Raw genomic sequence first — 22079 nt, forward strand, 5'->3', positions numbered from 1 at the left:
GTCAGGAGGTGCCGAAGAAAGAGGGCCCTGCTGCTGCTCCGACGGACACCCCTGCCGCAAAAAGGGAGGGGGGCCACCCTTCGACGCCGGTGAAAAAGACACCAAACGGCGACCAGTCTCCGGGGAGGACGACACCAAAATAAAGCCTGCCTCCGGAGAAGGAGCGTCCGAAGACGAATCGGCCTTACGACCCCTGTGGGGAACTGTGGAGTCGGCCGCTTAAGGCAGGACACCGGCGGCATAGACGGGCAAGGGACCTCCAAGTCACCCTACACCGGAGACCTGAGCGGGAACCGGAGTAGAGCTGTATGTGCACTGACCCCAGAAAGGCGCCGGGACGGCGCCAGTCCGACCCCTACCGAGGCAACCACCTGCGTGGGGGAACAGGATGGGCCCGGGGAGGGGCCTGAAGCCCTCTGCCGGCCGCGGCCCGGCAACCCTTGTGGTGGAGCCAGGGACGATACAACCTCTGACTCGCCCTCCAACGAGGCGGGTACGGCGGTACGAGAGGAGCTCGGAGAAGGACGAGGGGTCTGCCTTCGACCTGGAGTGGGACGAGGAGGGGCCACTGACCCCTGTGACTCCGCACGGTCCAGCTGCTGCCGGCACCGTAGCGGCGTCACCTTGGCCTTAGACAGGACCACCCTGCCAAGGGACCGAGAGGGGCTCGTGGATGCGACCCGAGCCCCGGCGACCTCCCGCGACACCACAGGGACCACCGAGGGCGTTGCGGCGAGGCAGAGACGTTGTGGCCTGAAGGAGGTGCCCCAGAGGAGCCGCACCCCAACAGCACCATATCCTCCAAGCCTGAATCTGACCCAGTCTGCGCCGGGGCCGGAGCCACTGGCGGTGCCGCAGAGGCACCTGCGTGAGGCGAGGGATCCGCCGATGCCCCAGGAGGGGAAGGAGGAGGAGACGCCAGCGAGGCCTGTAAAGCCGCCGCGTAAGTCTCCATCTGGACTCTCGATGCCCCAACACCGGGAAACGATGGATAGGACGATACGCGGGGCCGCATCACCCGCGGAGAGTCCACACCCCCGGTAGGCCGAGAACCAGCCCCCAAGGACGAACTGCGACACTTACCCACCAGTGAGCGACGCTCACGTAAAATCGGAGAAAGGCGAGGACGACTACCACGGCCAGACCTGAAGCCGGCCGCCGAAGCAGACCGAGGGGAGGACGTCGACCTGGAAAGACACGCCGTGCGAAGTTTCATGCGGCGCTTCCGCCGCTACTTCGGCTTCAACTTTTGGCACGCCACAAAATCCGAGGTGCCGTGATCCTCCCCCCAAACACCACATGCAAAGGAAGTGAGGGTCCGTCGCCGACATAAGACGCCCACAAAACGTGCAAGTTTTAAAGCCCGAAGGCATTCGCACACTCCTCCCACCAAAAAAGAATGGAAGAAAGGGGAGCCTGAAACAGGCCCGCAGCAAGGAACGGATCCGGGTTGCACGCGGAAAAGGAAAAAAAACTGACGTAGGCGAGCCGGGGTGGGCCTTATGTGACCTCACTGAAGTCACGTACGCGGACGACACCTGGGTGGAATCGCGTGATGTCCCCCCGCCCCCGGCGTGCAGGAATGCTTTGGTAAAAGTTTCCAGATCCAGTCTCACGCCTGGGGATAATTCTACGTGAAGGAATCTGCGGCTAGTAGTCTCTATCAGATGAAGTAAACGCACATTGTTAAATAATGTCGGTTAATATGACTTGATATGTCATAAGACGAATATGGATTTTTTTTCTGTTTATTTTTCACCTTCTTTCTAACTTTCGGTTTGTCCTTACCATGATGCTTCCCATGAACATTGCTGATTTTTCCAATAATCTGAATGAAGATATCAAATTGTTTTGGAAATGTATGTTATTTGTAAACCACCTTGAAAAAGCCTCAGGCCTGGGCGCCACAGGGGGTGAAACACGTTCACGTTCTATAGCTCACAAAGCCCTGTCATGTCAACAATGTCTTAAGAGCACTCAGGATTACAATACAAAAATATAACAAGGGCATTACTTTGTTTCATAACTAATGTACAAAGAAGAACTTGAATAGAATATTGAAACAAACATTTTTACATTAGTTGTGACTGACTTACAACCTTGTTCTAAAAAGTATAAATCTTTGCTTCCAAGAAGTCTAAAATGACTCCATGAATTAAAGCCATATATTGGCTCCTAAGAAGCCTTTAGAACATGTTTACATTCTTTCAGTCAGCAGTCAGCTTGGCAAGAAGACTTCATTCTATGTCTTCCTCTACCATGGCTTCTCAATATAGGAGACCCCTTCCTTCCTGCTCCACCAAAGGCACATCAACCGTCCTGTTTTCTATCAAAATATAGGGGAGCTGTTTTTTTCTAAAATTAAAAAAGGTTGGGAATAAGGTTCATAATTGATCCCGCCCACTGGTTAAGAAGCACAAATGCAGAGCTCCACACACTCCTCCATTTCAACTAGGGGTGGGCGGAATTTGCATAGTCGCGCTACACAAAGCTCCACAAAACGGTAAAAAAATCTCCGTGAGCACGCAGAAATTCCGCGAACACGTGGAATTGCTTGTTCGCGATGCTTTTTTCCTGTTCGCGAATGCTGTTTGTGTGCTCGGGGGAAAATATCTTGCGAACACGCATTTTGAGAACGCGAAAAAGCAAAGAATTCCGCGAAGACGCAGAATGCAGAATTTTGGCCAATTCCGCGTTCTCCGCGGTATGCGAAATTACCCAAATTCCGCAAATTCCACGAGCGGAACGGAATTTACCGCAAGGCCTAATTTCAACACATGATCACGTAGGATGCTCACCTCCTTCTCTAGGGCTCCCATTTACAGGAGGCTCAACTTCCTCCTGGCCACTCGCCCTCAGAATGCTCACCTTCCTCCAGACCACCTCCCCTTCGAAAGTTTAAGTTACTCATGCACCAATGTTCACCTTCCTCCAGGGCTCATGCCCCTCACAATGCTCACCTACCCACAAGATGTTCACCTTCCTCCAGATGCTCAAGATGATCACCTTCCTCCTGGGCCCATACCCCTTAGAATGTTCACTTCCATCCAAGGACCTCATTCTCGAGATGATCACCTTCCCCCTGGGCCCATGCCCCTTATAACACACATCTACATCCAAGGACCTCATTCTCGAGATGATCACCTTCCTCCTGGGCCCATGCCCCTTATAACGCCCACCTACATCCAAGAACCTCATTCTCGCGATGATCACCTGCCTCCTGGGCCCATGCCCCTTATAACGCCCACCTACATTCAAATATCTCAATTTCACGATGATCACCTTCATCCTGGGCCCATGGCCTCTATAATGCCCAACTACATCCAAGGACCTAATTCTCGAGATGATCACCTCCCTCCAGGGCACATATCACTCACTATGCTCACATACCCACAAGATGTTCACCTTACTCCTGGGACCATGCTCTTCGCAATGCTCACCTAACCCATGGGAAGCCCACCTTCCTCCAGACTCCTTGGAATACTTGGATTCCTCCTTGTAAGAAAGTGGCTCTGTATATACTGTTCCCAAATAGGTAGAGTGTGCACAGAGTCCACAGTCCCCAGAGGTTTGGCAGAGGCTAAAGTTAGATATAACCGTACTCTCTAAAGTGGTAGCTTGGTCGAGCAGTAAGGCAGTATCAGAGGACAGTGTAAAGCATTTGTTGTACACACTCAGTCAGCAACATGGTCTCACACACTCAATAACTGACCTCTAGGCCAATGGTTTATATAAAAAATATATGTCTGTTTTATTTTAGAACCAACAATAGTTATTAAAATATACTTTCTCAGAATGAGATGCTTTAGGTAAATACTTTTGCAATATGCAATTGGCTTTTGTAGATAGTTACAAGTTGTTGCAATAGGCAACACAATTTCAAACACAATAATGCATTGAGTTCAATGGAAGTTTCAAGTTATTTGCAATAGATTACTTTCAGGATTACTTTTGTAATTCCAGGACTGGATCCTAGATTCAGTCCTGGGAAAGTTCTCAGAAACAAGTGATAAAAGTCGACTTAGTTACTGCTATGATTTTTAGGAAATATTTTGTTATTTTAAAATTTGACACTTAGAAGAAATGTCGTAGAAAACAGTCAATGAGTACCAATGGAAGAAAATTCAAGTTGCAGATATAGTATGTTCTCGTTACTTTTGTAATCCAGTACTGGGTGCCTAGACTCAGTACTGGGACCTCTATTTAAAACAGGTAAGTAATTACGTTTTCACAGTTAGCACGATCTTTAAAGACTATTTAAAGTTTTGCAAAAATCGACACTTAAAAGAAATTTCACAGAAAAACAGTCAATGGTTTCTTATGGAAGAAAGAACAAGACTGGATCCGGAAGATTTTTGTAGCAATACCCCTTGCACGTCGCTAGGCGTCGTCTGCGGGTCCGTGTCCGTCGTTGGCGTCGTGCGCCAGAATGACGTCGGAGTACTTAGACGCCGCCCTCGCGCGCTGACGTCAGTTCTTGTACATAGCTTTCCGTGCCAGGAACGCAGAGCCATGCAAGAGACCGACACTGGTGCCAAAAAATCTAGGGCCCTGAAAAGGATAGCCTTAACCCTAGATGTCAGTTCGCAGAACGGGGAGGATGGGTGGGTCGGTGAGGAATCTAACGAACTAATGTTTCTTACAGATACATAGTTACCGAAGGTAAGTAACTTGTTCATCTGAAAGAAACACGTTAGTTAGATTCCTCACCTTAGAATAGATACCCAAGCAATACCAACCCCGGTGGTGGGACTGCAAACCAAGTTCACACCAGAAAGTCCTGGAGGACAGAACGGCCAAAGAAGCCATCCCTCCGGACTTGGCTGTCTAGGCAATAGTGCCTGGCAAACGTGTGCAGCGAAGCCCACGTCGCCGCCTGACAGATGTCCTGCAAAGGGACTCCCCGTCCCAAAGCAGTAGTAGCCGCTGTGGCCAGAGTAGAATGGGCTCGCAGCCCAACAGGAGGGACCTTTTTTGCCAAGGAATAACAGGTTTTTATACACAAAACGACCCACCGGGAGATGGTCCGTTTGTGCACAGCTTTCCCCTTCTTAGCACCCACGTAGCCAACGAAAAGCTGGTCGTCCACCCGGAACTGTTTCGTGCGGTCCAAATAAAAGGAGAGCGCACGTTTTGGGTCCAGACGGTGGAACCGCTCTTCCTCTTTGGAAGGATGCGGAGGCGGAAAGAAGGTGGGCAAGGTGACAGATTGCCCAAGATGAAAGGGGGTCATCACTTTCGGTAGAAGGGAAGGACGAGGCCGAAGGACAACCTTGTCCGGATGAACAGATAGAAAAGGAGGCTTGGACGATAGAGCCTGGAGCTCACTCACCCGTCTAGCCCAGGTGATGGCTACCAGGAAAGCAGTCTTAAGAGTCAGAAGACGAAGAGGACAATTGTGAAAAGGCTCAAAGGGAGCGCACATCAGAAATGTTAGGACAAGATTGACGTCCCACTGAGGCATTACGAAAGGGACAGGAGGGAACGTGTGAGTAATGCCTTTAAGAAAGCGTGACACTACATGGAACTTGAAAAGAGAGGGCTGATCAGGAAGCCGTAAGAAGGCAGAGATGGCAGCAAGATAACCTTTTAAGGTGCCCAGGGCAGAGCCCTGCCGGGCCAAAGAAAGAAGAAAGAGGAGAACCTCAGAAAGAGGGGCGGAAAGGGGATCCACAGCCTTTGCTGTGCACCATGCCACAAATTTGTTCCACCGGCAGGCGTATACCGTCTTTGTGAAGGGACGCCTGGCTGCCAGAATGATATCACAGACTTCAGGAGGCAAGTCAAATGGCATCAACTGCCGCCGCTCAATCTCCACGCATGGAGGTGGAGGCTGGACAGGTTCGGGTGGAGGACCGTCCCCTGCTGCTGCGACAGAAGATCCTCCCGAAGGGGCAGACGTATCGAAGGATCCGTCAACATACTGAGTAGCTCGGGATACCAGTACCTTCGAGCCCAATCCGGAGCCACCAAGATGAATTGGGCCCGGTCGTGCCTGATCTTCTTCAGCACTCTGGGCAGAAGTGGTATAGGCGGAAAGGCGTACAACAGACCGCAACTCCACTCGCGACGAAAAGCGTCGCCGAGCGAGTTCCGCCTTGGAAATTCCAACGCGCAGAACTGCTGACATTGCGCGTTCTCGTCGGTGGCGAATAGATCTAACCAAGGCTCTCACCACTGCTGAAAGAGACCTTGCGCCACCTCGGAGTTCAGACGCCATTCGTGATCCATCATGCACCGGCGGCTGAGTTCGTCTGCTCTGGCGTTCAGAGAGCCCGCCAGATGTTGAACCACCAGGGTGATGCCCTGGTGTTCCAGCCATGTCCAGAGGCGCAGAGCCTCCTGACAAAGGGTCCACGACCCCACCCCGCCCTGTTTGTTGCAATACCACATGGCGGTGGTGTTGTCCGTGAACACCTGCACGACACTTCCCCGGACAGAGGGAAGGAAGGCTTTCAGTGCAAGTCGGATCGCTCTCAGCTCCTACAAGTTGATGTGGAGGCGAGACTCCGCCGGAGACCAGAGGCCTCTGATCTCCGCCTCTCCCATATGGCCACCCCATCCCCGGAGGGACGCATCCGTCACTACGACATGCTCCGGTAGGGGTAGGGAGAGGCTCTTGCCCGTGACCCAATCGCGGTCCGTGAGCCACCACTGCAACTGCTGTGCAGTGCCCTCCGAGATCAAGACATGGTCGGACAGGTTGCCGTGATGCTGGGCCCACTGAAACTTCAGGTCCCACTGCAGAGCCCGCATGCACCGCCTGGCGTGATGCACTAGTAGGATGCAGGAGGCCATCAGCCCCAAAAGCCGCAACACTAGCCTGACCGAAACCCAGGATAGAGGCCGAAAGATGGGAATCAGGGCCTGTATATCCCGGACCCGCTGTTCCGGTGGATGAACCCGGAACTGCGCCGAATCGAGAACCGCTCCGATGAAGAGGAGCTTCTGAGAGGGGCTCAGGTGTGACTTCGTCACGTTGATGGAAAACCCCAGCAAATGCAGGAGATCCACCGTAGTCTGGAGGTGAGAGACGACTGCCTGGGGCGAGCCCGCCTTCAACAACCAGTCGTCGAGATAGGGGAAGACTGGAACCCCTGACCTGCGCAGATGAGCTGCGACCACCGCCATCACTTTCGTGAACACCCGAGGGGCACTGGTAAGGCCGAAGGGGAGCACAGTGAACTGAAAGTGCTCCTGACCCACCGTGAACCGCAGGGAACGCCGGTGGGCCGGCAGGACGGGGATGTGGAAATATGCGTCCTGCAAGTCCAACGCTACCATCCAGTCTCCAGGGTCTAGGGCAGCTAGAACCTGAGCCAAAGTCAACATTTTGAACCGTTCCTTCCGGAGGAAGGCATTGATGTTCCGGAGGTCCAAGATAGGGCGTAGGCCCCCTTTGCCCTTCTTGGGAACCAGAAAGTAGTGGGAATAACAACCACGACCTACTTCTGGGCTCGGAACGCGTCCGACGGCCTCTTTGGCCAAGAGGGCCGGAACTTCCTCTCGCAGAAGATTCAAATGATCCTCAGAGATACGGTGGTGCTGCGGTGGCATGGCTGGAGGGGTCGTCTCGAAGGGGAGGGAGTAGCCCCTTCGGACGATTTGCAGCACCCACCTGTCCGAAGTAATGGTACGCCAGTGGAGCAGGTGATGGCGAACCCGGCCCCCCACTGGCGAGGAATGGGCCTTAAAGCTCGGACTAGGAAGGCTTTGAGGCGGATGCTGCCGGGGTGGATGTGGACTGACCGCGTTGTCCTCCAGTACCGCCTCGGCGGAAACCACGTCCGCGACCGCGTGCAGGCTGGTTCTGCGGCCGGTGGCTAGGCGGACGTGAGGAGGTACCCCTTCCTTGGCCACGAAAGGAGCGAAAAGCGGAAGCTTGTGGCCGCGGGGCCGAGAGGCCCAAGGACTTGGCCGTAGCCCGGGAGTCCTTGAAGCGAGCCAGCGCACTGTCCGCTTTCTCACCAAAAAGGCGAGCGCCATCAAAAGGCATGTCCATGAGAGTGCTCTGGACATCCCCTGAAAAGGACGTGGACTACAGCCAGGCGTGACGTCGAAGCGCCACCGTGGTAGAGATCGCCCTACCCAGCGAGTCCGTAGTGTCGAGTCCACATCGGATGGCGCGCTGCATCTCTCCCATCGGCCAGAGCCGAGGAAAGCCGTGCCCGGGCCTCCTCCGGGCACAGGGGCAGCACGTCCTCCACCGTATCCCACAGGGAGTGGGAATAACGGTCCAAGAGACAGGCGGTGTTCAAAGACCGCAGGCCCAAACTGAGCGAGGAGAACAGCTTTTTACCGAACTGCTCAAGTCTCTTGGAATCCCGGTCCGGTGGAGCGGACGGGAAGGAGGATTGGGAGGTAGAGGCCTGGATAACCAGACTCTCGGGGGTGGGGTGTTGGGACAGAAAACTGGGGTTGCCCGGAGCAGGGCGGTGGCGCCTGGCAACGTTCCTATCCACAGGAGGGACTATGGAGGGCTTGGACCAGGTGCCCTGCAGAACGTCAATGAGGGCCTCATTGAATTGCAGCAGAGGCTCAGTGGAGCATGCGGCAGACTGAAGCACCTCAGTGAGGATGTTAGTCCTCACAGCCACGGCAGGCAGCTCAAGCCCAAGGGCCGCGGCCGCCTTGCGCAGCACCACAGAAAAAGCTGCACCCTCCTCCGAAGCCACAGTCGGAGGAGAGATGAATCCAGTGTCCGGTGAGGTATCCAAACCACTGGCCTCCCCCAGTTCATCTGCCCAGTCCTGTGCAAGTTGGCCCTGAAGGGCCAAAGGGTCCACGGACCCCTCCCAGTGGCCCCCGTCATCCGATTCCTGATAAACAGGAGGGATGATCGGAGCCGGTCGATAGACAAAATGTGTCTCTAGCGGCGTCGGATGCAGCGTCGGGCGGCGCCGCATCGGCGTCGGGACCGGGCAGGGGCTGAACCGGGGATTGACGTCGACTGGAGTCGGCGTCGGAGGTGGCACCGGTGTCGACGCCGGCGGAGGAGGCGTGACTAGGTCGACCGGCGTCGACGGGGGCCCAGGTTCGGGCCCCTCGGGGTCCAGCGGCGTCAGGGCCGGAGCCCCCAACGGCGCCAGGGCCGGAGCCGCCGGCGCGCAAGGTCGCCCAGTCGAGTCCGCGGGGCCAGAAGGCGCGCCAGCGGGCGTCGACGGCGGGGCCAGGCTCCTCATGGCCGAGAGGAAGGCACTGACCTCCGCCGGCGTCGCGTCAGTCCAGGGACCGGCGGGTATGGGGACGTGCGCGGCGCCTGCGGCTCCGGCGGAGCCGCGGGGGTGGAACCACCCTGACCCTCGGCCGAGTCGCGAGACCGGCGAGGGGAGTCCGAAGAGCGGTGTCGCCTCTTGGACTTCTTGGAGCGCTTCGACTTACCCGAAGACTTCGAGTCAGACGAGCGACGATGTCGAGTGCGGCTCCGCGACCGATCCTTGGACCTCCTCCTGGACCGGGATCGAGAGGGGCGCGGAGCCGAGTGGCGAAGCATCGAGAAGCTTGCGGGACCGCTCCCGCCTAGCTTTCGAGGTCAGGGCCATACAATCGGAGCACAACTCCACGTCGTGGTCGAGGCCCAAGCAGTACAGGCACCGGCGGTGATGATCGGTCACCGACATCAGTCGGTGACAGTCGTCGCAGGCCTTGAAACCAGGCATCCTACCGGCACCAGAGTCAAGAAAGTGACCAAAAAGAGTCAAAAAAGTTAGTCAACAGCTTACTGGCGCGGAAAAAAGAAGAACTGACGTCAGCGCGCGAGGGAGGCGTCTAAGTACTCCGACAACGTCATTCCGGCGCACAACGCCAACGACGGACGCGGAGCCGCAGACGACGCCTAGCGACACGCAAGGGGTATTGCTACAAAAATCTTCTGGATCCAGTCTGACGCCTGGGGATATTCTAAGGTGAGGAATCTAACTAACGTGTTTCTTTCAGATATTGGGTTACTGGTATGTACGGTTGTGAATATTTTTCAGGGTCAGTGCTGGGCACCAAGATCCAGCACTGGGATCTCTCCTAAAAGCAAGTGAGTATTTACGTTCTCGTTTCTCGGTTGATTTTTGGTGAATATGGAGTTATCGGCTTTTGGGTAAGTACTCGACAGGCAGATTTAAGGTTCTGGGCACAGACTCAGGAGTCTCCCAGGGTCAGGTAGGTACAGTTGTTACACCCTCAGCAGCGCAGGGGCAGCCGGGTGCAGAGTGAGTTAGGCCCAATGTTATCCTATGGGAGGCAGGGGGGCCTTGCTTGGTAGCTGCTGACTAGCAGGCCACACGGCTGTGGGAGCTGGGCTCCTGGTCACTTGCTCAGGGCAAATGGGGAAGTAGAAAGGTGCAGAGGTTACACTGCCAGGGCCACTCAGTCGGCTGGGTGCAGGGTGCTTTTGAGCCTTCGGGCGCTCAATTGATTTCAATGGGAAAGCTCCTGGTTGGAAAAAGGCTGCAAGCTCGGGGACGAAGATTCTTCAGGTGCCACCACCACTTCGAGAGGTAAGTTGGGTAGTTGGAGGATAGGTAGGTACCCAGGAGTTGGGCACAGGGGGCCTCAGGGCGCCGGGTGCAGGGGTGCCTTTTGGTGTTGGGAAATCTTACCCTCTGTTGATCACGGTTGAGGGGGAGGGGGTACCTGGTTCTGAGGCTGCAGGCGTCGTCAGGAGCGTAGAGGGAAGTCCTTGGGTGCCGGACTTGGGGCAACAGTTGCCAGGGGGTCGTCCTCGTGGTCTTTATTCACTCCGGCACAGGCCAGGCTTCGCGGGTGCAGAGTGTGCAGGGTTTGCGGTTCCGGGCTGATGCCAGGGATTAGATGCTGATTTTGAGCAGAGTCTCTGCTCATGGGAGTCCCAGGTGCTTAGAGCCAAAAGGTAGCCAGGTCCTCCGGGGTTTGTGAGGTTGCTGGCCACAAGAGGTGCCGGGTTTTAGCAGGAGCAGGTTCGAGGGTCGACAGGCCAGTAGGGCTGGGGACAAAGCAGTTGGTGTCTTCCTCTTTTTAGCAGCTGAACGGCAGGTCTTATTTCTTCTTGCTCTTCTTTGTATTTTGGAATCTGGAATCTGGGGAAGGAAGGTTCAGGGTGCCCCTAAATACTAGATTAGGGGTGTTACAGGTAGGTGAAGGGCAGGGACCAATGGGTCCCTGTCCTGGGGTGGGTACACCCCTATTCTGCCACTCTCCTGTGGGAGGGGGCAGTAGCCTAGTCCTGATTGGGTAGGGCCGTCCATCCTCAAGATGGCGAGCGCCCAGAGATGTACTTCACCTCGCCTCCCCCACCTGAGGGGTGGGGTTGGCAGGCTGGCACATCCCCGGTCCTTATTTGGGGTTTCCGACCAGGCTTCCCGCCAGAGTGGGGGTTGCAAGTGGCCTGGGGAAGCTCACAGAGGCGGCCTGCCTTTGAAGCTTTCCTCGCCCATCCTGGGGGAGGAGATCCAGCACCTCACCCAGGATGTGGTCCAGGCCCAGGAGAGCAGGGGCTCTCCTACCCAGGGGTCCAGCAACATGTCTGCTGTGTGGCAGCCTAGGCAGCCTCCCAGACCAGACGTGGATTGTAGGTTAGGTTTGAGGGGGCATCTCTAAGATACCCTCTGTGGTGCTTGGTACTTTAAATCCCCATCCTCCTCCAGAGCCCCTGCTCTCAGATGCTCACTTTCTTACAGGGCCTGTGTGTCTTGGTATGCTCACATTCCTCAAGCCCCTATGATGCCCATCCTCCTCCAGAGCCCCTGCTCTCAGATGCTCACTTTCTTACAGGGCCTGTGTGTCTTGGTATGCTCACATTCCTCAAGCCCCTTCTCCCAGGATGCCCATCCTCCTCCAGAGCCCCTGTTCTCAGATGCTCACTTTCTTACAGGGCTGGTGTGTCTTGGTATGCTCACATTCCTCAAGCCCCTAGGATGCCAATCCTCCTCCAGAGCCCCTGCTCTCAGATGCTCACTTTCTTACAGGGCCTGTGTGTCTTGGTATGCTCACATTCCTCAAGCCCCTTCTCCCAGGATGCCCATCCTCCTCCAGAGCCCCTGCTCTCAGATGCTCACTTTCCTACAGGGCCTGTGTGTCTTGGTATGCTCACATTCCTCAAGCCCCTAGGATGCCCATCCTCCTCCAGAGCCCCTGCTCTCAGATGCTTACTTTCTTACAGGGCCTGTGTGTCTTGGTATGCTCACATACCTCAAGCCCCTAGGATGCCCATTCTCCTCCAGAGCCCCTGCTCTCAGATGCTTACTTTCTTACAGGGCCTGTGTGTCTTGGTATGCTCACATACCGCAAGCCCCTAGGATGCCCATTCTCCTCCAGAGCCCCTGCTCTCAGATGCTTACTTTCTTACAGGGCCTGTGTGTCTTGGTATGCTCACATTCCTCAAGCCCCTTCTCCCAGGATGCCCATCCTCCTCCAGAGCCCCTGCTCTCAGATGCTCACTTTCCTACAGGGCCGGTGTGTCTTGGTATGCTCACATTCCTCAAGCCCCTAGGATGCCAATCCTCCTCCAGAGCCCCTGCTCTCAGATGCTCACTTTCTTACAGGGCCTGTGTGTCTTGGTATGCTCACATACCTCAAGCCCCTAGGATGCCCATTCTCCTCCAGAGCCCCTGCTCTCAGATGCTTACTTTCTTACAGGGCCGGTGTGTCTTGGTATGCTCACATTCCTCAAGCCCCTAGGATGCCAATCCTCCTCCAGAGCCCCTGCTCTCAGATGCTCTCTTTCTTACAGGGCCTGTGTGTCTTGGTATGCTCACATTCCTCAATCCCCTAGGATGCCCATTCTCCTCCAGAGCCCATGCTCTCAGATGCTTACTTTCTTACAGGGCCTGTGTGTCTTGGTATGCTCACATTCCTCAAGCCCCTAGGATGCCCATTCTCCTCCAGAGCCCCTGCTCTCAGATGCTTATTTTTCTTACAGGGCCGGTGTGTCTTGGTATGCTCACATTCCTCAAGCCCCTAGGATGCCCATCCTCCTCCAGAGCCCCTGCTCTCAGATGCTTACTTTCTTACAGGGCCGGTGTGTCTTGGTATGCTCACATTCCTCAAGCCCCTAGGATGCCAATCCTCCTCCAGAGCCCCTGCTCTCAGATGCTCACTTTCTTACAGGGCCTGTGTGTCTTGGTATGCTCACATTCCTCAAGCCCCTAGGATGCCCATTCTCCTCCAGAGCCCCTGCTCTCAGATGCTCACTTTCTAACAGGGCTGGTGTGTCTTGGTATGCTCACATTCCTCAGGCCCCTAGGATGCCAATCCTCCTCCAGATCCCCTGCTCTCAGATGCTTACTTTCTTACAGGGCCGGTGTGTCTTGGTATGCTCACATTCCTCAAGCCCCTAGGATGCCAATCCTCCTCCAGAGCCCCTGCTCTCAGATGCTCACTTTCTTACAGGGCCTGTGTGTCTTGGTATGCTCACATTCCTCAAGCCCCTAGGATGCCCATTCTCCTCCAGAGCCCCTGCTCTCAGATGCTCACTTTCTTACAAGGCTGGTGGGTCTTGGTATGCTCACATTCCTCAAGCCCCTAGGATGCCCATTCTCCTCCAGAGCCCCTGCTCTCAGATGCTCTCTTTCTTACAGGGCCTGTGTGTCTTGGTATGCTCACATTCCTCAAGCCCCTAGGATGCCAATCCTCCTCCAGAGCCCCTGCTCTCAGATGCTCACTTTCTTACAGGGCCTGTGTGTCTTGGTATGCTCACATTCCTCAAGCCCCTAGGATGCCCATTCTCCTCCAGAGCCCCTGCTCTCAGATGCTTACTCTCTTACAGGGCCTGTGTGTCTTGATATGCTCACATACCTCAAGCCCCTAGGATGCCCATTCTCCTCCAGAGCCCCTGCTCTCAGATGCTTACTTTCTTACAGGGCCTGTGTGTCTTGGTATGCTCACATTCCTCAAGCCCCTTCTCCCAGGATGCCCATCCTCCTCCAGAGCCCCTGCTCTCAGATGCTCACTTTCTTACAGGGCCGGTGTGTCTTGGTATGCTCACATTCCTCAAGCCCCTAGGATGCCCATTCTCCTCCAGAGCCCCTGCTCTCAGATGCTCACTTTCTTACAGGGCCTGTGTGTCTTGATATGCTCACATACCTCAAGCCCCTAGGATGCCCATTCTCCTCCAGAGCCCCTGCTCTCAGATGCTTACTTTCTTACAGGGCCTGTGTGTCTTGGTATGCTCACATTCCTCAAGCCCCTTCTCCCAGGATGCCCATCCTCCTCCAGAGCCCCTGCTCTCAGATGCTCACTTTCTTACAGGGCCGGTGTGTCTTGGTATGCTCACATTCCTCAAGCCCCTAGGATGCCAATCCTCCTCCAGAGCCCCTGCTCTCAGATGCTTACTTTCTTACAGGGCCTGTGTGTCTTGGTATGCTCACATACCTCAAGCCCCTAGGATGCCCATTCTCCTCCAGAGCCCCTGCTCTCAGATGCTTACTTTCTTACAGGGCCTGTGTGTCTTGGTATGCTCACATTGCCCAAGCCCCTGGGATGCCCATCTTCCTCCAGAGTCCCTGTTCTCAGATGCTCACTTTCTTACAGGGCCTGTGTGTCTTGGTATGCTCACATTCCCCAAGCCCCTAGGATGCCCATCTTCCTCCAGAGTCCCTGTTCTCAGATGCTCACTTTCTTACAGGGCCTGTGTGTCTTGGTATGCTCACATTCCCCAAGCCCTTAGGATGCCCATCTTCCTCCAGAGTCCCTGCTCTCAGATGCTCACTTTCTTACAGGGCCTGTGTGGCTTGTGGTATGCTCACATACCTCAAGCCTCTAGGATGCTCATCTTCCTCCAGAGCCCCTGCTCTCAGATGCTTACTTTCTTTCAGGGCCCCTGCCTCTTGGTATGCTCAGCTTTGCCAGAAATCTTAGAAGACGCAGGATTCGCATAGTCTTCCATGGCCCATGTCCATGCCCAACAGAATGCTCACCATCCTCCAAGGGACCTCAACCCCGAGATGATCAAGTCCCTCCAGGGATATTTCCCCACTGGATGTCCTTCGCCTGGCTCCTGGGGAACTTACCTAGCTCCAGCCCCTCAAGATGCTCAACTTCTTCCCGAGCCCTTGTCCTCGTGATTCTTATATTACTCAACAGCCCCTGCTCTCAGATGCGCACCTTTGTCCTGGGCAGCTCATCTTCCTCCATGGCCTTGTACTTCCTCCTGAGAATGCTCAACCTTCTCCCAGTCCTCTGCACCTTGTGATGCTCAGGGACTCTTCAAGCAGGTCCCGTACCCCAAGGGATACTAATCTTCCCCCAGGCCTCCTGACCCTGGGATGGCCAAATTCCTCAGGGCCCTCTAGGCTTGAAACGCTATATTCCTTCTGTGCTGATGTTCATCTTCCGCACTGGTGCCCGCCTCTTGTGATGCTCACCTACTCGAAGGGCCGTACCCTCAAGATGATCACCTTCCCCCAGGGCCTTACCCTTCTAGATATTATCCTCCTTCACAGTCCTCAGGACACTGACCTTCCCCATGGGCTTCTGCCCCTAAACATGCCTAATTTCATCCCGATCCCTTGCCTTAGTAATGCTTATCTTCATCCACAGCCCCTTCTCTCAGATGCTCACTTTCCTTCATGGTTCCTGCCTCTTGAGATCCTCTTCCCTTGGAATGCTTAACCCCTTCAGTGCCACGCCCTTTCCCCCTCCTGTGCCGGGCGTTGCATTAGTGGGTGGGGTTCATGACGAGATAGTCTCGTCATGGGCACAGCGCAACCGTGCTCCATGACGAGACTATCTCGTCATGGGCACAGAAGAGGTTAAATCCCCCATGTGCTGCTGAACCTAGAGATGTTCATCTTCTTCCATGGCCCCATTCCTCAGATGCTTACCTTCTGCCCGGGTACCCTGCCCTTGTGAAGCTCACCTCCCCCACATGATGTTCACCTCCCCCAGGTCAAACTAACCATCCTTCAGGCCCCCTGAATCCAGAAAGCTCACATTCTTGCAGGCGCCCTTCCCCCTCCGTTAGTTGTTCTTCATCCCAGGCACCTGGGGATGCTTCTTATTTTAACACGCCCCTGATCATTAAAAAGGTCACCTAGCCATGGGATGCAGAAATTCCTCTAGGGCCCACTGACTCCAAGATGCTCACATTCCCCAACCCCCCCCAAATCCTGCCATCTAAGGATGCTCACCTTCATCCTGAGCACCCCTTGCTCTTTCCGCTATTCAAATGCTCACCTTCCTCCAGTGCCTCACTCGCGTGAGGAATCCCAGCGGTGGCCGAATGGCTTAACTTAAAGATATCAATGTCGTTGGCCATGAGAAAGCTCTCCAAGTTGTGGAAATGATCAGCTTTGTCTTTGTCTTCAGAGCTTGAAAGGCTGTCATCGAAAGGATTATTGTCCAGAACAGTGTCCTTCTCTTTCTCTGCATCAGTCAGAAAAGGAGGTCAGAGTTATAAATAACCTGAGCAGGAGGATATAGGCCACGAAACAAACCTATTGAGGGATGGATGCATGCTATATCCCCAGGTGAGAGTACTACTACATTTTCTGAGTGACAAGTATCTGTAAAGACTTTGAAAGCCAATCAAGGTGCTAAGAGTATCGGATATACAGTAAAAACAAGCAGGCACCTATTCAGACCCAGCATTTATTATTGAGTCTCAATAGAACTCACAAAACTGAAATGTAAAAAGTGCTAGAAGTGTTCTGTGAAAGGGCGATTCAGAGGTGTGAATACGATCATGCGGTCAATCAGATGAACATAGGCTGGTCATCCACTGCCCGGACCCGCACTTATCACCCTTGGTATTCGCAATTACTTTAGGGGAACCATTATACCCTGTATTACCCTTAATTTGGGCCTGTTCAATTAATTTCATCCTTAGGACGACCAGCACAATTCAGTAGGGTAAAAAAAGAAAAGTTACTTAACTACATTACTGCTTTTTCTGGTTTATCTTTTTAAAAAGGGACACCTTTTTGGGTGGTCATCCCCCATATTTAATATTTTAGGGAACTCACCTGCAGTTAATCTTGAACTCTAAAACTGGGACACTGCTATCCAGTGCCCAGTGTTTGTGCTCTGACCCCCTAGAAGATGTCAAACTTTCCTTAAAATCAGTTCTTGGTATGGAAATGGATAAAGAGGCACTTCTACCTCGTATCAAGCTGCTTCTGTAACTTCTGGAGAATGGGCTCTGACCCAATTGTCGGGGAAATTCTCTGCACCGACGATGGCTTCGGAGACGACAGAGGCTGAGGCACTAATGGGACCATGGACTTCCAATGGAGTTGAGACTTGATGGTGGTCCTTAGACATGTCCTTCAGATCATTTTGCTCCGTGCTGACAACACCTGAATGTGACAGAAAACATGGAGGTCGTGGTGTTTTATGCATGGAACTCGATGGCATACTCCCTTGGGAGCGGTGCTCAGCTTTGTCATGGGGCCTCCTGAGAAGCTTTGAGGGGTGTCGGAGCCAACTGTGCCTACAACCATGGCAGGGGTCTTCATTTGGTAGCCACTGCTTCTGAGGGTCTGTGAACCCTCCTCTTCGTCCTCAGGGTTGGAGGCGCTGGTAGCCTCCTAACCTTCCTTGGTGCCGAAAGGGTCTAGTTTGTCAAAGATGTCAGGTGTGTCAGCTGTGGACTTCTGGTGCATCTTTTGGTGCGCCCTTGTCTCCTGGTAACAGCTTTGTGCCGATCCGTCTATGGGTACTTTATGTGGCACCGGGGGCAGTCCTGGAACAGCGTCCATTCCACTACTCTGTGGGGCTCTGAATTCTCTAATAACGATCAATGAAAAGGGGCATGGACTGAAAGGAGGGCATGAGGGCCCTGGCGTTCGGACACTAGATTGATGAACCCCAGTCTCCAGAGTGTGACGTTGAGAGTAAACAGGAACATCAAAGGTTTTCCAACTGTCATGTGTCAAAGATTCCCTGTGTGGGTCTGAAAGAAATGTGGGGATCCTGTTGAGTTTCAGAGTCTCACTGATACACGTCTGAACCAGATGGTGAAAAAAACAATCTGTTATCTCTCTTCTCACTGCAGGATTTAGCATATCCTAAAACTAGGAATAAAACATCCCTTAGCTCCTCCATCTCAGTGAGGAGTTGTTGCCCGTGGCGGGACTAGGTTTTCCCATCACGAGGAGAATCCCAAAGATGAAGCATGCCACCTACGGTGGGCGAGGGATTTCATCCTAACAAAGGGATCTCCCCACAAGCTCTAAAAGAATCTCTGGTTTCTTTCCTCTGTTTGCTAATTCAGACCCAAGGGTTTCTCAGTGTATATTGTTAATTGTTTGGGGAACCAACCCTTGCGGTCTTTAAACTTTCCTCTGACCCCCCTCCTTTTCTTGTGTGAACAGAAAAAAACAATCCGACATAAATTCTGTGCCCATAGGCACTGCCCACAAAGGGTGGAGTAATAGTTCATCCCTTCAAACCAAAGCCTTTCTTTGAAGAAAAAATGAGCAAACGTCCAAGCCCAACATTAGATGTCAGGAGATTGCAGAGCATGCGTTATCTAAAGCAATACAAGCTATGACCATATTGTACCCTGTCCCACACTGGCAGGTCGCGGGCAACACCAATGCAGGACCAGCTCAGAGTCCGAAGAAGCAGTATACAAGTGTTGCCTTTGCAAAGTCTTGCAAGACTTCGAGAGGTGGGGAGACTTCTACATTTTTTGTCATGCCAGGCCCACCAGTCATGTGTGATGGACAAGGCTTTACCACTGAGGACTTGCACTTAAGGTGCTTTTTTATTATAATTTACCAGAAGGCTTTGAGCTAGAAAGGGCCTTTGTGCTAGACCAACCCTAGTGATTGAGCATCAGCACGTGACTTGGAAGAGAAGTGGGACCCCTGCTTTAAAAACCGCCTGTTCAAATGTTCAGAGACGTAAATTCTCACCTCCTACTCTCTTATTTCCTTCGGGTGTATGAATGTGCACTTATTGCACAACTTTGAGGCGTGATTAGACCCAAAGTAGAAAAAGCATACTTCGTGTGGGCCTGTGACCAACATCTTTAGCCTGCAGTCACAGAAAGGCTTGAATTCTGTTGTTTTCGAAAGGAGACATATTCCCAGTCCCACTGTCTGGAGAATTTAGGAGTCATTGGAAAACAGACTTTGTTGGGAGTGGAGCTCCATATCTGCATTAAGAGACAGGGACAGGGAGAGACTAATGTCTGCAAGCATGCTTTGCGCTTGTATGTAGCTCTGTTTCATCGCTTAGGGGATTGTCTGAACTCATCTCAGAGCTTTACAGTGCCCCCTAGCAATGCAGGGTAAGCACTACTGAAAGACATCTCAGGATCTGGAGCTCGAGAATATACTGAAGGTGAAGAATCTTTGGATCCATTAGAAGCTGTGAATTTGACTTTCGTATGCACCAGTGATTACATTTCATTAATTTACTTGTTTAGTGCTGTACACCATCATTATGCATGACCAGTCTATGTTCACCCAATTGCCCACATAACTGTATTCCCTCTATTGTTGATTAATTTTTAATATCGCATGTGAACCACTGTTTCTCAGATCACATCACAATTTTACATTTAACTTTCCTGTATTATGTTGAGACGCAATTAGTAATAAATACTATTGTTTATTTTTAACTGCCTGCTTCTTGATTCACTACACTTGGCACTATGACTGATTTTCAAAGACAATGGATACTTGCACCTTAATGAATTTATTTTCCAAGGGAACATACCATACAGATTCACGAAGATCTTGCTGGGGTTATTTGGGAAGCCCTTGCCCTTTTTTATTCTACTCTATTAAGTGTCACAAAGCCAGTAAGAAAGAGTGTATATGGAATGAATGTCATGTGCTGGTGCAGGTCTCATTCTGCTCTGTGCCACTGGGCTGAGCAGAGAGGCTTTGATATGCACTGCAGCTCTCATCCGGTGAGTGGATTCTGTATCCAGAGCTGGTCGAAGAGATAGTCTTGCAGTTGGACCCTATGCTGAGTGTATTCTTCTACCTGTTTAACGGAGCGGGGCTACTAAGCTGTGAGAAGCAATGTTCTGCCGTGTCAAAACTGATCTGAGGTGGCTCTATATGGACTTCAGGTTCTGCCGTGTGAAGGGTCTATTCTGCCATGTGCCAGGAGCTGCACTGGAGCATTTTAAGTTACTTTACTGACATAACTGCACGTGTAGGCCCCAGTCTACCCTCATACAAACAAACATCAGACCCTTGCAGCCTTGGCGTTTAAGCAGAATTGTTTCTTTTCTTACCATCTATATGCAGTGTCTCTTTCAGAGAACTGCCATTCTCAGCGCCGCTCAGGCTTACGTCACGATACCTTGAGAAAGAAGTTGAAACAGATGTTACAGCACCAAGTAGCAAGAGTAATGAAGAGCAGAGCGAGAACGTTGGGAGGAGACAGCTGCCAGCGCCTGAAAGGCAATCTTAAGACGGGAGTCTAATGATGAAAAAGGCAACAACTTTCAACAAATTTGAGGTGCAAGAGATAATTGATCCAATGATCATTGTGAATGCGATAATCTTTTACACTTGACAAGGTTTGCCACATATGCAAAGCGTCATTATGAGGTGATTATTTCGGGCAAAAAATTGTTTGAAAGCATCTTTCACAGAATTGTTGTTCTGCAAAGTGTACATGTTTTTAATTTAACACCACCAACTACCTGAAGTTGGATTGCAACATTTAATTTAAAAAAAAAAAAAAAACTTTCATATGTATGCAAATGCAACTTTAAAATGTGTTCAGACTGCTAGAAGAAAGGGTGAAGAGGGTTTGAAGTGCACCCCATGTTTCATGGTAGGGCAACCACTATTTTGGTTCACTTGGTTGCGGGTTTCGAGTTTTCACCTCTTCCATAGTGGTAGGGTGTTTGGAGGGGCAACTCAGGGTCTCCGGATGGTCGGTTCAGGAGAAGGGACTAGAAAGAAAACAACATGCTTACAATCCGGGGCTGGTGGGCGTCAATCCTCCAGGGTTTGTCGAATGCAGCCTTGGATGGCCCAAAGTCTGCTGAGGCGGAGGTTTAATAGACTGCACCACATCTCTGATGAGGGAACACCAGCTGTGAAAAAAAGGAGAGACATAAGATAACGAAGTGAATGTAGCAATAATTAGACATTCAGAAGTGAACGTTAGCATGCAAGTCAATAATGAGATGGCCCATGGTACAATAACCACAAAAGACAAGCAAAAAGTTGAAGATCATCCGCAAGGCAGTCATGCAATTTCAATCTTGAATACATAAAGTAATCTAGAGCAAGAATGAAGTCTATTCGCAGAACTGTGATTCAGTCCCAAGAGGAGGGGCTGCTGCAGGTCAGGACTGAGATGCATGACAGAATGGTCTGTGAAACGCGGTAGAAACAAAGTGAAACTGGATTAAAAGGCACGGCCATTGCGGTCTTTAAGTTCCAACAGAGTCTTCTCAAAACTAATTTCACTATAGTAAGCATTCGGTATGTTGTGAGTGATTCTAAGTTTTCATTCGCATGCATGCTTACATTTTCCGTTCAGAAACAGAGTTTGCCACCAGTTCGTAGATCTGGGCTCCTTTATCCCAGCTGAAGATGACATAAAACGCTTTATGATCTGAAAGACAAGTTGAAAAGTGATCTATGATTTCATTGTGTGTAAATCAGATGAAGTTAATACGCATTTCCTTCAATCAGACAAGAGAGGCTGAAGAAGAGCCAATAATTCTACACGTTTCTATAGGTCTGAGCCATTGCAAGTGAATTCAATAGCAATTAACATATCAGTCACAGGAGCAAGCCAGTTCTATAGCATGGGAGCCAACAAGTCCCTGAGATTGCAAAACTGTGAACGGGTGCCTTCAGAGCACAAGCTTCGAAAGTGTTCAAAGAAGGCAACCTGCAAAGGAATACAAAGAATGCAAGCTACTAAATGCAGCATGTTACAAAGGAATTTGAAAAGACAATCCTTAAAAACATCTGAAGAAGGCAAATTACTAAGCATCCAAAGAGAACAGTCTACAAAACCGCACCTGAATGAGGGAAGCTACAAAAGCCATCTAAAGAAGGGAAGCTATAAAAGAATCCAAAAAGGCAGGGTGTTTGACGAAAGCAATCCAGCAGGGCATACATAGGCTGTCTGAAAAAGATATGCCCACAAGGAACCTGAACAAGGAAAGCCTCTAAGCCAAC

General features: G+C 52.1%; 1 protein-coding gene across 7 annotated transcripts in view; it reads right to left on the reverse strand.

The window, feature by feature from the left end:
• The window catches only part of ARHGEF1 (Rho guanine nucleotide exchange factor 1), an 891302-nt gene that overhangs the window by 114190 nt on the left and 755033 nt on the right, over positions 1-22079 (reverse strand). For all 7 annotated transcript variants that reach the window (XM_085615602.1, XM_085615600.1, XM_085615604.1 and 4 more), the window contains 4 exons: positions 21417-21504; positions 20858-20977; positions 20165-20232; positions 16144-16332 (listed from right to left, as the gene is read on the reverse strand). In XM_085615602.1, the coding sequence (XP_085471728.1) occupies positions 16144-16332; positions 20165-20232; positions 20858-20977; positions 21417-21504 (465 nt within the window). The remainder of the gene's footprint in view (positions 1-16143; positions 16333-20164; positions 20233-20857; positions 20978-21416; positions 21505-22079) is intronic.

This window comes from Triturus cristatus, chromosome 7 (assembly GCF_964204655.1).
Source record: "Triturus cristatus chromosome 7, aTriCri1.1, whole genome shotgun sequence".
NCBI classification, from domain to species: Eukaryota; Metazoa; Chordata; class Amphibia; order Caudata; family Salamandridae; genus Triturus; species Triturus cristatus.